The sequence below is a fragment of the Taudactylus pleione genome, unplaced genomic scaffold (assembly GCF_031769625.1).
Source record: "Taudactylus pleione unplaced genomic scaffold, aTauple2 ptg000381l, whole genome shotgun sequence".
Taxonomy (NCBI): Eukaryota; Metazoa; Chordata; class Amphibia; order Anura; family Myobatrachidae; genus Taudactylus; species Taudactylus pleione.
Window position 1 is genome coordinate 2,184,716 of NW_028284782.1, and position 14,722 is coordinate 2,199,437.

Genomic DNA, 14,722 nt, shown 5'->3' on the forward strand with positions numbered 1-14,722 from the left:
TCATTTAATGTATTTTATTGTATATTGTGGTTCATCTGCTGTTTTGTCGTGATTTTTTCATTTATTCTGTGGTAACGGGGGAAGTTGGGACAGTTTAGTGGACTCTAGTTTGTTCTGAGGGGCTACCGCTCCTCTATAACTATTTGGAGGGTCTTGCTAGCTTATTTAGTCTGTTTGTTAATTTAGTCTAGGGAATTTTTCTCTTTTTTTTTTTTTTTCGGGATTAAGTATACCTTAAGTTTGGCAGGGTATGCAGGGTTGGTTTTGGATGTGGGTTAGTTTGTTATTTTTCTTATGTTATTTTTATTTGAATTATTTTTATATGTGTTGCAGTTTTTTTTGCTATTCTGATATGATGGTATATGAGCCGACCTCTATATTGCTTGCGCATGGGGATGTCTTTATTGTCTTTCTGTCTGTTTTTTTTTTTTTTATATATCCTTTTTGCTCTCTTATGTGATTTATTATTATTATGGCTGCTGGGGATAATTCTGGGGGCATTCGTTTGCTCACCTGGAATGTTCGGGGCCTTAGTGATAAGGTTAAAAGAGCCCTAGTTCTGTCACAGGTTAAAAAATTAAATGTGGATATTGTTTGTCTTCAGGAGACTCATCTCTTTGGTAGCCGTATAATGGCTTTGAAAAAGCCCTGGGTGGGATGGATGTACCATTCCACTTTCTCTCATAATTCTAGAGGCGTTTCTGTTTTGATTCACAAGCGTCTTCATTTTAGTCTTGATACAGTCCAAATTGATCCCATGGGTAGATATGTTTTCCTGAGAGCATCTGTTAATTCTCTGTGCATATGCGGTCTATATCCCCCCACCATATTCTAATGATGTTTTGGGTAAGGCTGCTGCCTTTATTGCACTTTCTCCCTCTACCCCTGTTATTTGCTTGGGTGATTTTAACAACGTAATGTCTCCATCCCTGGACCGTTGGAGAGAGTCCATTTCTTCGCTACCTCCTTCCCCGTCTCCCTTTTCTAAATTGATTGCTGAATTGGGCTGGTTGGATGTCTGGTGTGTCTGTTATCCTGCTGTCTCTGCTTTCTCCTGTCGGTCCTCTACTTATCGTACTTTTTCCCGTATTGATATGGTTTTTCTCTCACCTATTTTGGCTCCCAGAGTTTCTGCAGTTGATTATTTGTCGAGGAGTGTCTCCGACCACTCTCCGTTGTGTATTACTGTTGGTTCCTCCCTTTCGGACGGTGCCCATTTTTGGAAGCTTAACCCATTCTGGCTGGACCTAATGGGTGCTGGCTCTGAGTTGGAGGCTGCTTGGGTGTCCTATTTTGAAGATAATGCAGGTACTGTGGTTTCTCTCCTTTGGGATTCCTTTAAGGCTTTTTTAAGGGGCACCTTTATTAAGCGTATTGCTAACATTAAACTATATCATAGGCAGCGGGAATCTATTCTGGAAACTGCTTATAGGGATGCTGAGGCTCGGTACCTCTTGTCCAGAGTGATCTCAGATAGGGAGACTATGCTTCGTGCCCAGTGGGAGTGGTCGGATCACCTGTTTGATAAATCCAAGTGTAAACTGTTGTTTTCGCGTCATAAGCAATATTCACAGGCGGATGTTGGGGGGAGTTAGTTTGCCTTTTTGGCAAAAGAGGATGGTGCTTCCAGAACGGTCTCTGGTATCCTTGATTCTTCTGGAACGTTGCATTCCTCTGCTCCTTCTATAACAGATGTATTTTTGCAATATTACTCCTCTCTTTATGCTACTAGGGTATCATATTCTCCCTCCCAGCTTTGTGCTTATTTAGAGGCAGTCCGTCTGCCCCTTCTTGAGATTGAGGTAGTGAATTTATTAGATGCTCGTTTTACAGAGGAGGAATTGGAGGTTGCTATCTCCTCCTTTCCACACTGTACAGCTCCCGAAGTTGATGGTGTCCCGATAGAGGTGTATCAGAAATTTAAAAACTTCTTTATTCCGCGTCTCATTGAGACTTTTGATGCTTTTTTGAATGCTGGTTGTCTCCCGCCATCCATGTCGGAGGCCTTGGTTGTAGTGCTCCCAAAACCTGGGAAGGACCCTCTCTATCCAGACTTATAGACCTATTTCCCTTCTTACCACTGACATTAAAATATTGGCTAAACTGCTGGCTATTCGTCTTAATTCTGTTATTACTTCTATTATACATCCTGACCAGACCGGCTTCATGCCTGGTAAATCTACTACTCAAAATATTTGGCGATTATTTTACCATATGCAAATGTCCCATGGGGATACCTCTGACGCGGTGGTGATCTCCTTAGATGCAGCCAAGGCCTTCGATTCTGTGGAATGGGAGTATTTATGGGAGGTCTTGTCTAAATTTGGTTTTGGTCCTCGTTTTATTGGCTGGGTCTGTCTTTTGTACTCTTCCCCGGCAGCCAGAGTGTCTGTGAAAGGTTGTGTCTCAACTTCTTTTCAACTTGGGCGTGGCATGCGCCAGGGGTGCCCTTTATCCCCTGCATTGTTTGCACTGGCTATCGAGCCCCTGGCGTGTCTCATTCGCTCAGATTCCGATATTCCGGGTGTGTGAGTGGGCCATGTAATTGACAAAATAGCTCTTTATGCGGACGATATGCTCCTGTTTCTGGCAGACGCGGGCCCAGCTTTGGATCGTTTGATGGACGTTATTAAGGATTTGGGGTTTTTTTCAGGGTTGCTGATTAATTGGTCCAAATCTAATATTTTTCCTTTAAATGGCTCCCTGCCTCTATCCCCCTCTCTCTCCTGCCCTTTACAATGGACTCTCTCCTTTCGGTAATTGGGTGGCTCCATTTCACCTATCCCTGCTGACTTTGTAGAATTAAATGTGATGCCCATTACCTCAGCTTTTAAACAAAAGATTTCCGCTTACAGTGACAGGTCGTATTAACTTATTTAAGATGTCCATTCAACCTAAATACTTGTATGTTTTACAGCATTCCCCTGTATATATTCCCAAAAAAGTTTTTTCTCATATTGATTCTATTTTATCTTCTTTTGTGTGGGGGGATAAGAGACCACCGATTGCTCTCCGTACACTTTGTAGATCTAAATCTTCAGGTGGACTGGCCCTTTCTAATTTATGTATTTATTATATGGCTTCACAGCTGTCACAATTGGTGCCCTGGTTATCTGCTGGTACTGATACCACTTTGGCGGGATTTCAGTGTGCAAACAGGCTTCCCTTTAGCTCCTCTACAAATTTTGTTATCTGTAAAATTGCCGGGTAGATCTCCCCGCTTACTTCGACAGGCTCGACTGGTTTGGCATTTTGCTCGGGGATTATTTGGGAATGAGGGTGTGGATCCGGAGATCCCCCTGTGGTATAATGGTGGTTTTTCTGAGCTAGGAGTGCTGGGATCGGAGTCCTTCTGGATTTCATATGGTATCAAATCCCTTGGCCATTTGTTTCATAATGGGGTGCTTCACTCCTTTGATTATTTGTGCATGGAGTTTGGCCTTCCCCATACGGCATTTTATAGATACCTTCAACTTCGTCATGCCCTGCACTCCCAGTTTGGATCTGACCCTGTTTTATTATCACCTTCTCTTCTTAAACTTGCACTTATCAAATTACCTGTTCATAAGACAGTCTCCTGGCTGTCTTTATAGTGATCTTACCTCTCATAATTTGCCAGATGCCCTTCTCCCCCTTAGGAATAAATGGGAGCTAGATTTGGGTTCTCTTCAGGATGAACAATGGTCTCAGTTGTTGGGCTCTATAAGATACACTTCCCCTTGTGTTCGTTTCCAACAAATCCATTATTTTATTTTGCACAGGTCTTACCCGTCCCCTGTTTCTATTGCACGTATTGATATTAATGCTCCAACTAATTGCCCCAAATGTCATGCTCTTGGTTGCGATTTTTGGCATTTGTTATGGGATTGCCCTAGAGTTAATGATTTTTGGACCTTGGTATTGTCTGATATACAGTTTACTTTCCCCTCATTACCTCCCTTAGAGGCAAAACTTTGTTTATTCGCATTGGATATTGAGGAATTGTTTAATTCAAATATTTATCGTTATGTTTTAGGCTTATCCACTTTAGCAAAAGTAATTATTGCCCGTTCTTGGTGTGCTCCAGATCCTCCTGATATACACAAATGGAGGGCACTTGTTAATGATACCATTGATCATGAAAGGTATGTCTATACTAGTCGTAAAGCCCTTTCTAAATTTCACAAATTATGGGATAGATGGGCTCTTTCTTTTTTAGGCCTTCGTAGACCAATTGGGGATCCTTCCGTGTAATCTAGCCTCTTCTATTCTCCTTTTTCTTTCCCTTTTTTGTTTTTGCCCCGTTCTTTGTTTTGTTTGCTTCCTTATTGTTCTATTATTTTATTTTACTTCTACGCGCGAGCTGTTTATATGTCATATTTGTGATCTCAGGTTTGGTTTACTGCTGATTCTTCTTTGATTGTATATTTTGGTATTTAATTGACCCACTGTACTTTACTTTTTTATTGGCAACACTTATTTACTTGTTTATCTGTTTTTTGTTTTGTTTATAATATGTAGAAAATTTTCTAATAAAAATGTACATGATTTAAAAAAAAAAAAAAAGTAGTGGTGTTCCTACTTCCTCTCTGGGATGATGAACGACTCCCAGCAGCAACAGCAGCAGCGGCAGCAGTAGGCGTAGCAATGCAGGATCCTCCGGAGGAATCCTGGATAGGAGAGTCAGTCATGCCAGTGACATGGCCTGCAGGACTACTTCCGATCCTGACTAAGGAGGAAATTGACGAGGAGGGAGTTGACGGTGTGGTTTGCAGGTGCTTGGATACAACAGGACAATGGGATTTAGGTGTCCCTGGACTGCTTACGGTCTTAGTCAAAGTTTCTGAACTTGACAGTAACTTTTTATGAACGCGCTGCAGGTGCCGTATAAGGGAGGATGTTCCTAGGTGGTTATCGTCCCTACCCCTACTTATTTCACCTTTACATATGGTACATATGGCAAGACAATTGTTGTCCGGATTTGGATAGAAATATTGCCAGACCAAAGAGGTGGAATGTTTGGTCTTCTGCCCAGGCATGACCGTGATGGGCTTTTTCATCCCACGGACAACAACTGTCTCCCCCGAAGCCTGATTTAAACAAACCACATCACCATCAGAATCCTCCTCGCCAACTTCCTCCTCAGCGCCAGCTACACCAGTATCCTCATCCTGTTGTACTTCAACAGTGACATCTTCAATTTGCATATCAGCAAGTGGATTGTGGGTGCTCCTTTCAGCACTTGCAGGGGGCGTGCAAATGGTGGAAAAAGCCACCTCTTCCCGTCCAGTGCTGGGAAGGTCAGGCATCGTAACCGCCACCACACTTGGACTCTCCTTGGGGATTTGTGATATCTTCTTAGAACGCACAGTTCTTAACTGTGCTTTTGCCAGCTTAACTCGTTTGATTTTTTTAGCGGGAGGAGGGCTTCCATCGTCATGTGAAGCTGAACCACTAGTCATGAACATAGGGAAAGACCATAGCCGTTCCTTGCCACTCCGTGTCGTAAATGGCATATTGGCAAGTTTACGTTTCTCCTCAGATGATTTAAATGTTTTTTTTAAGGTCATTTTCCTGAACTTTGTCATTTGGGATTGTATGTGCCCTCTACTATGACATTGGGTATAGGCCTTGGCAGATGTTGATGGCATGTTATCGTCTATGTCATGACTAGTGGCAGCAGCTTCAGCACTAGGAGGAAGTGGTTCTTGATCTTTCCCTATTTTATTTTTATCGGAGAAAGTTTGGTCCTCCATTTATGTTATATTATTATATACGTGCGGCTAAGGCGCACACAAACACAGAAAATAATTTTTTATTTTTGTTGGAGACTAGTGCACTTTGTGGGTTACACCACCCTTTAAGAAATGAGCCAGCCGGCTCTTTACTTATGGGACACAGGCGTACACTTGGCGCTGCTCCTTTGTTGATGCACGTGCAGCTACAGTGCACACAATTCACAAAGACAGAAAAAAAAAAAGAATTTTTTATTCTTTGTGGAGCGCACTTTGAGGTTTACACCACCCTTTAACAGACAGACGCACGCTTGTCGCTGCTGCTTTGAGGATGCACGTGCAGCTACAGTGCACACAATTCACAAGACAGAAAAAAGAAAAAAAATGTATTCTTTGTGGAGCGCACTTTGAGGGTTACACCACCCTTTAACAGACAGACGCACGCTTGGCGCTGCTGCTTTGAGGATGCATGTACAGTGCACACAATTCACAAACACAGACGAAAATGTTTTCTTTTTGTTGGAGTGCACTTTGGGGGTTACACCACCCTTTAACAGACAGACGCACGCTTGGCGCTGCTGCTTTGAGGATGCACGTACAGTGCAGACAATTCACAAACACACGCTTGGCGCTACTTTGTTGATGCACGTGCGGCTACTGCGCACACAATTCACAAACAAAAAAATCGGGGGGGGCTCGGGGGGGGTTCGGATTTCAGAGATCCGAACCCGCTCACCCCTATTAATAACTGTATAATACTAGCCCATTATTTAATACCTGTATAATACTAGCCCTGTTATTTAATAACTGTACAATACTAGCCCTATTATTTAATAACTGTATAATACTAGCCCTATTATTTAATAACTGTATAATACTAGCCCTGTTATTTAATAACTGTATAATACTAGTCCTATTATTTAATACCTGTATAATACTAGCCCTGCTATTTAATAACTGTACAATACCTGCCCTGTTATTTAATAACTATAAAATACTAGCCCTATTATTTAATAACTGTATAATATTAGCCCTATTATTTAATAACTGTATAATACTAGCCCGGTTCCAAGACACAACACCGAGGAGTGCTCTCCTGCTTCTATTTAGTTACTGCCAGCAGCCAGTAAGAAGCTTATGATAATGAGCCTCATTCAGAGATGGACGCTAATGCGATCACAGCTGCGATTTTGCACAGAATGCAGCTGCGAAAATATGCAAACAGTTCCAAAGCCTAACCCGAGCATAAGGACGCCCACTGCTGCCGTCTCATATGCGTACGATGTAACTTACCTGCGTAAATATCGGTAACATCGGGTGGCTATCCTGCCCTTGTGGCATGTCTCACCTGCCGCAGAATCGGCAGCTCTCCTGACACGCAGAGGTCTCTCATGCTGCCTAGGAGATGGCAAGGGCTAATATATACATACCCAGGAAGGGCTTAAAGTGGTCCTGGAAAGGAGGTGGTACTCATCACCCCTACCACCTACTATCCTCCCACCCCTCTCCCATGCATGGCGGAGCCACTCTGAGAGGCCAGAACCACTGTGAAAACTGTTCTTTACACACACACTGTTGTGTATAGGAAACTTTAAATTGATTGACTGGGGGCCGGGTGGTCGCCAGAAGCTTTGGGGGCTATGACAGTGTGAAATACATTTTAGATGCTTTTTTAGCACTCCTGCCATCAGCTAAGACTACATTGTTAGGTCACTTAAAAAGAAAAGAAAATGTTCTATAACATCAGTGTAATTCTTAATTATTTATCTGTTGTGCTTCTGAGTTTTTTTGATGGGGTCCCAACAAACAAGTCAATGTCACTTGGATGCCTAATGTTTTTTTGCAACACCTATGTATCGCCTTCACTTGAGTCTTTTCTTACCTAATTTGAGCCTCCCTAGGCAGACAGTCTTGAGCCAGTATTCAGTATGCACATAGGAGATCACGTGGTATGGTAGCCACCGTTTTAGGTAGGAATAATATTTCATCTTCATACAATAGGTTCAACCAGATAATGCATAGTAATATATGTTTTGAGGTAGGGCAAATGCGAACTTCTCTGATCAAACATTCTCCTACGTCTCTCCAGCGTCACCTCCTTGCATCTCTACAATGCCACCCGTTGCGTCTAACCAGCATCATCCCCCCCTGCATCTCACCAGCTTAATCCCCCCTGCTTCTCCCCAATGCCATCCCCCTATCGTCTCTTTAGCACAATCTTCCTGTGTTTCACAAGCATCAGCCCCCCTGCATCTCACCAGCACCATTCCTGTGTCTTCACTCCAACACCATCCCCCTGTCTCTCCAGCATACCCCTTTGTGTCCTTCCATCAGCTCCTTGCCCCTGTGTCTCCCACCATCAGCTCCCTGCCCCTGTGTCCCCTACCAGCAGCTCCCTGCCCCTGTGTCTCCTCTCCCACCAGCAGCTTATACCCCCCAGGGTCCCTCTAGCAGCAGCTCCCTGCCCCTGTGTCTCCTCTCCCGCCAGTAGCTTATCCTTCCCCAATTCCCTCTAGCAGCAGTTCACCTTTGTGCCTGCGTCGTCTTGCCTGCCCAGGCCCCTGCTCCTCTTCATGGCTCCTCCGTGCACTATGCAGCAGCAGTGACGGCATGTTGTCACATACGCCGTGCCGCAAAAGTAGCCGCCAGGAAGCAGCCCGGCACCACAAAGTGAGTGAGAGGAGGAGCGGGCCACGGGCGGAGGAGGAACATGGAGCCGCAAAGCGAGGAGAGGGAGGCGGCCGCTGCCAGTAGATTGGCTCAATGGCTGTGGAACTTCTGTGCAGGGATGTGGTGGAGGCGGAACTAGTTCCGCCTACCATTAGAGGTGACGGAACGCAGTTCCACCCCGTTCCGGCCCACTTTAACCCCTGCACCCATGTAACAGCGTTTAAACGGTCAGACATGCCTGCGTTTTTCTGACCACCTCCCTGTTGCCACTTCCAAGCGTTGACAACCTGTCACTCACTTTGCGTTGGATTCCTCTGTGTGTCCATAATCGCAATGCGGCTTATATGCATGTGCAGTGCGGCTTATACACGTATGTGCGATGACAACAATTGTTCCATCTGCCTACATAATCACTATTGCCTCCATCTCTGAATCAGGCCCAATATCTTATGACATGTTGCTCACAGCTACTTGAAACCATGAAGCTCAGCCCCACTCTCCCCAGAGAGAAAATATTGTATACAAATATTCCGTTTGCACCACCATGATAAGCCCACTAGGTGCACTGAGGGCACAGCGGATTGTCTGGCCCTATATGTGTCCTGGATTGTCCTGGCCCTATATGTGTGCAGAAATGCACAGTGACTTCTCTCTGCATGCTAAGAATAAGTGTAGCATATGGCTAAAGCAACCCACAAATGAATGTATTTTTATATTTTGAAGTGCACATGGTTCATGTGAAGCGAGATGGTTTGTGTTAATAACGTATGACACTATGGGTTGTGTCCCTAAGTTTTGCCTTCATATTTTTATGTGTGGTTAAGGAATGGTTTCCCATAAAGAAGTCGGAGAAGTTGTATCATGTATGGTGCATTTTCAAGAGAGAGTCTGTTAATTGGGTGGTTGCTAATGAGAAATTGCTGCCAGGACAGGTTTCCTTAGATCTATATGCATATTGATTTTATGTGTGTGCATATATAATTATAATGATTATGTTCACTCAGCAGCGCTCCTACCCTCTTGAATAAGGGGGGCTGCCACTGTCCAGAGAGGAGAAAACAGTCCCGAGCCAGCCGGGTCCCAGCGCCTGTACAATGGTTTTGGCAGGTGACGGGACTGGCGTCAGTGGGACAAACACATAAATATGTACGTGAACTAGTACTTCCCTCCTAGTAGCTGCTCCTAAGGGGGACATCCTTCCCCATCATCAGTACTTCCCTCCTAGCAGCTGCTCCTAAGGGGGACATCCTTCCCCATCATCAGTACTTCCCTCCTAGTAGCTGCTCCTAAGGGGGACATCCTTCCCCATCATCAGTACTTCCCTCCTAGTAGCTGCTCCTATGGGGGGCATCCTTCCCCATCATCAGTACTTCCCTCCTAGTAGCTGCTCCTACGGGGGGCATCCTTCCCCATCATCAGTACTTCCCTCCTAGTAGCTGCTCCTACAGGGGGCATCCTTCCCCATCATCAGTACTTCCCTCCTAGTAGCTGCTCCTACGGGGGGCATCCTTCCCCATCATCAGTACTTCCCTCCTAGTAGCTGCTCCTACGGGGGGCATCCTTCCCCATCATCAGTACTTCCCTCCTAGTAGCTGCTCCTACGAGGGGCATCCTTCCCCATCATCAGTACTTCCCTCCTAGTAGCTGCTCCTACGGGGGGCATCCTTCCCCATCATCAGTACTTCCCTCCTAGTAGCTGCTCCTACGGGGGGCATCCTTCCCCATCATCAGTACTTCCCTCCTAGTAGCTGCTCCTACAGGGGGCATCCTTCCCCATCATCAGTACTTCCCTCCTAGTAGCTGCTCCTACAGGGGGCATCCTTCCCCATCATCAGTACTTCCCTCCTAGTAGCTGCTCCTACGGGGGGCATCCTTCCCCATCATCAGTACTTCCCTCCTAGTAGCTGCTCCTACGGGGGGCATCCTTCCCCATCATCAGTACTTCCCTCCTAGTAGCTGCTCCTACGGGGGGGCATCCTTCCCCATCATCAGTACTTCCCTCCTAGTAGCTGCTCCTACAGGGGGCATCCTTCCCCATCATCAGTACTTCCCTCCTAGTAGCTGCTCCTACAGGGGGCATCCTTCCCCATCATCAAGAGTTAAGTGATCTCTATAGTAAGTGCACACAGGAAAAGAAAACTCATTGGTGTAGCGTATTTATATTAAATATAATGTAATAAATAGCCAACTTGCATAATTAATCAAAGCTACATATCAATATGTTCCTCCTCACAATGGGCTCCAGACACACACACAAATAATCAGCTTATGCATTGAGAACATGTCTCCCACTGCTTGCAAACTGTGACCACAGAAGTGAAAACCATTCTGCTAACTGTACTTGTGTATCCTATAGGTGGTGTGGCATGCGTGCTCAGTGGGCAGCCCTTTGATACAGCCAAGGTGAAGATGCAGACTTTCCCATATATGTATCGAGGCTTCCTGGACTGCATAGTCCGCACATACCACACAGAAGGATTCCGTGGGTTTTATCATGGCACCATTCCTGCTTTGGTAGCGAATGTGGCAGAAAATGCTGTGTTATTTGCATGTTACGGGTTTTGTCAGAATCTTGTGTCTCACACCCTGGGGATGCAAGATCCAGCACAACTCAGGTGTGTACTGATGTGTTACCTTATTGCCTTCTTTTCATATGTCTTATTTTTGCTTTTGCTTTGATAACTGTGTGTGTTGACGTCTGTCTATGCTTTTGTCCTCTTTCTGTTTCACATTTAGGCACCTGTGACTCTACAACTATTGTTACTATTACCAATACCACCAGTGGCAGAACTAGAGAGTGGTGGGCCCAAGTGCAAGAATATGCTTTGGGCCCCCCTATGCAGTGCCCCCAGTAGTGCTCCATATACAGTGTCCCCAGTAGTGCTTTCCCTATGCAGTGCCCCTTATACAGTGCCCCCAAAAGTGGTCCCCCCTATGCATTGCCCTCAGTAGTAGTCCTGCCTATACAGTGCCCTCAGTAGCGCCCCCCTATGCTGTGCCAGTTCCCGTGTCCCCTTACACACAAAAAAAACACAACTTACCTGAATCCCCGCTCCTGCCGCGACCACCGCTGTTCGCTTTTCCCGGCCCACTCTTCTGCACTATTGGAGTGACGTCAAGACGTCTCTCCCACCACCCGCTGCGGGGCGAGCCGGAAGACTGAGCTCATGAGTGAGCTCCAGCCGGCTCCCTCCGTGGACGCAGCAGCCAATGAGAGTCTGTCTGACTCTCATTGGCTGCTATAGCAAACACACAGCCACCACTGACGGCTGTGTGCTTGTCACTGTGTAGTGCTGACCGCTCTCACTGCTGTCTGCATTACACTTGTGGGGCCCGGGGGACACTAGCAGCGGGTGCAGTGGTGGCTATGGGCCCCTACATCCACAGAGGTCCCCGGTGCAAGCCGCTAGTTCCACTACTGAATACCACTGACAACAGCTTGAGTTACAGGTTCCTAACTCTATACAGTGTTTCCTTTAGGGTACTGTTAATAAATGGGTGTGTCAGAGAGGTCTGCTGGTTATTACTGATAGCTCTTTCCCCTACCCATGAACATAGTGTAGAGATGGGGGAAGAGGTGCAGCGGTTCTCCTATACACTATCCACCAGACAGGTGTCTGCTACATGTTGGCCACTAAACTGGAGTCTGCTGTTGATTATACATGAGAATGAAGGTCTGCTGACCACTAGCCAGCAAGTTGGAGATCTGATGTTCAGTATCCACCAAATTGGAGACCTGCTTTATACACTGGTCACCAGACTGGAGATCTGCTTTCTAGACTGGCCAGCTACCGGACTGGAGATCTGCTTTATAGACTGGTCTGCTACCAGAATGAAGGCCTGCTTTATAGACTGGTTTTTTACCAGAATGGATGCCTGCTTTATAGACTGGTCTGCTACAAGACTGCAGGCCAGCTTTATAGACTTACCCCCACCAGACTGGAGACATGCAATATAGGCTAAACAGCCACCATACTGGAGGCCTGCTTTATAGACTAGATGGCCACCAGCCTGACGACCTGCTTTAAAGACTGGCCCGCCACCAGATTTGATGACTGCTTTATAGACTGTCCAGTCACAAGACTGGAGGCATTCTGTGTGCACTACCTGCAACTTTTAAAACTGGGACATTCTAGACAAACAGGAGACAAAGTGTAAAGTGCTTTGACCTAGGCAAGAACACCCTAAAAACTGTTGACATAAATAAAATAAAAACATATTACTTTTCATAGGAGAGAGATATTTAATAATGATACCTCAATTAATTCTGTAGAACAAAATTATTTCACTAAATTTGTCCTGGCAACAGGTTTCATATTTTTACAACCTAATAACCTGATATTTTTATTAATCACATCAACATTTAGGTAATGTACTTACATTTCATTAAATGGATTCTACAGAATTCAGGAGGCCAACTCACTTATGTGTGTTGTGTTTTCTACATTTTGTGTAATTACTGCACTTGTGGAGGTGGTTTGTCTTGTACCTGCACTCGAGGCAATGTGGAATTGAGAGCAGCTTTGACTTTTTGTTTGAAATTTAGTAAATTCTATCATGTCTATTTCTGGTTTCCTGTCTCTATCATACCACCTCAGTCCACCCTTCATATGTATTTTCCGCTAGGGATTACCACAAGGCCACTGCAGGTTCTTTGGCTTCCGTCTTCTCTTCCTTAGTCCTATGTCCAACTGAACTGGTAAAGTGTCGCATGCAGACACAGCATGAAATGTGGATATCTGGTCACAAGGACATACCACTTAAAAGGTCAGTATGTATTATGGAGTCCAAATATTAAGGAAAAGCAGAATGTTTTAATGCTACAGAAAATCTTGTACACAGAGAAGCAGCAATATTATAGTTTTGGTGCATTGATGTATTGAGCTGGTAACACGCAACCACCACCACCCGTGTAACTGCTGACCACCACCACCCGTGTAACTGCTGACCACCACCACCAGTGTAGCTGCTGACCACCACAACCCGTGTAACTGCTGACCACCACCACCTTGTAACTGTTGCTGAATTTAGAATGATTTCAAAGCATGCAAGACAGTGAGGGCCAAGTGTTTTGTTAAGTGTATTTTGTTTAGTCTAAAATGAGCGTCACTGATAACTATTCATGTTACTTCCTAACTCTTAGCACGCCATGGTCCATTGTTTGCGATATCCTAAAATCGGAAGGTGTGTTTGGTCTGTTCCGCGGCCTTAGCAGCACGTGGCTTAGGGAGATTCCAGGATACTTCTTCTTTTTCGGTGGTTATGAGCTCAGCAGCAGTATTCTTAATCAAAGTTCCACACGTCAACCAGGTGAGGATAAAGGTACCTGTGGACTATGGACCTGATTCGTTCGCTCCGATCGATGTTTTCCTAACTGCGCATGCGTACGGATCGTTATACGCATGCGCGAACCAGTCAGTGCGGCCGAAATTCATGTGCTCGCAAAATAGCGAATGCCTGATAATTTGAGTGACAGAAAGAGGCGTATGTGGGTGGTAACAGGGGAAGGTGCTTGAAAACGGGGAGTGGAGATCAGAACGCAGACGTGCTTAAAGGTCAAAACGGGTGTTTTATGGGTGTGCATAATTAATACAGCAGCGTCATTGAGCACGTCACTGGGTTATTTTATAGACAGAACTGCTCGCAAGATTGTGGTAGGAAAAACCAACCACAAGAATAGCGAGCAGTTCATACGCTGGCCGATGTACTCGATTAATCTAATAAATAGCGGACATGACGTAGGATGCGAGCGGCCAGGGGGCGTAGTTTCCCAAAAAACGACCGCAAGTTTTGTTCGCTAGTTCAGACCTAGAGGCGTGAACAGACTGCAAAGAGCGAATGGTTCATTTGAATAGCCACCCCTATTTTCTGGACGAGCGAGCGCTAATTGCGTCCGGCTCTGAATCAGGCCCTGTGTTCATTAGACCAGTGTGATCTGTCTTTGCTTTGGGTCTTTTGCAGGTGCATTGGTGGTCACAGTGAGTGGTGGTGTGGGCGGAGCCTGTTTCTGGCTATCTGTGTATCCAGTGGACTCTGTAAAGTCAAGAATCCAGGTTCTGTCAGGAGCATCACACCCTGAGGGCTTCTTACTCTCCCTGTTGCACATACTGAGGACAGAAGGTCAGAATCCACATGCATATGGGCAAATGGTCTGGCTGGGTGAAGTGTGTGACTGGAAGGTCTGGGTGCAGTGTGTGACCATGGAAGAAGGTCTGGGTGCTGCGTGTGACTGTAGTAGGTTTGGCTGGGTGCAGTGTGTGACTGGAAGGTCTGGGTGTAGTGTGTGACTATGGAAGAAGCTCTGGGTGCTGTGTGTGATTGTGGAAGGTCTGGGTGCT

The 14,722-nt window shown here is 45.6% G+C and overlaps 1 protein-coding gene across 7 annotated transcripts in view; it reads left to right on the forward strand.

Annotated features, from left to right (window-relative positions):
* LOC148507812 (mitochondrial ornithine transporter 1-like) overlaps window positions 1-14,722 on the forward strand; it is a 119,649-nt gene that overhangs the window by 100,536 nt on the left and 4,391 nt on the right. For all 7 annotated transcript variants that reach the window (XM_088445477.1, XM_088445475.1, XM_088445479.1 and 4 more), the window contains 4 exons: window positions 10,741-10,999; window positions 13,011-13,151; window positions 13,528-13,694; window positions 14,346-14,504. In XM_088445477.1, coding sequence (XP_088301603.1) covers window positions 10,741-10,999; window positions 13,011-13,151; window positions 13,528-13,694; window positions 14,346-14,504 — 726 coding nt within the window. The remainder of the gene's footprint in view (window positions 1-10,740; window positions 11,000-13,010; window positions 13,152-13,527; window positions 13,695-14,345; window positions 14,505-14,722) is intronic.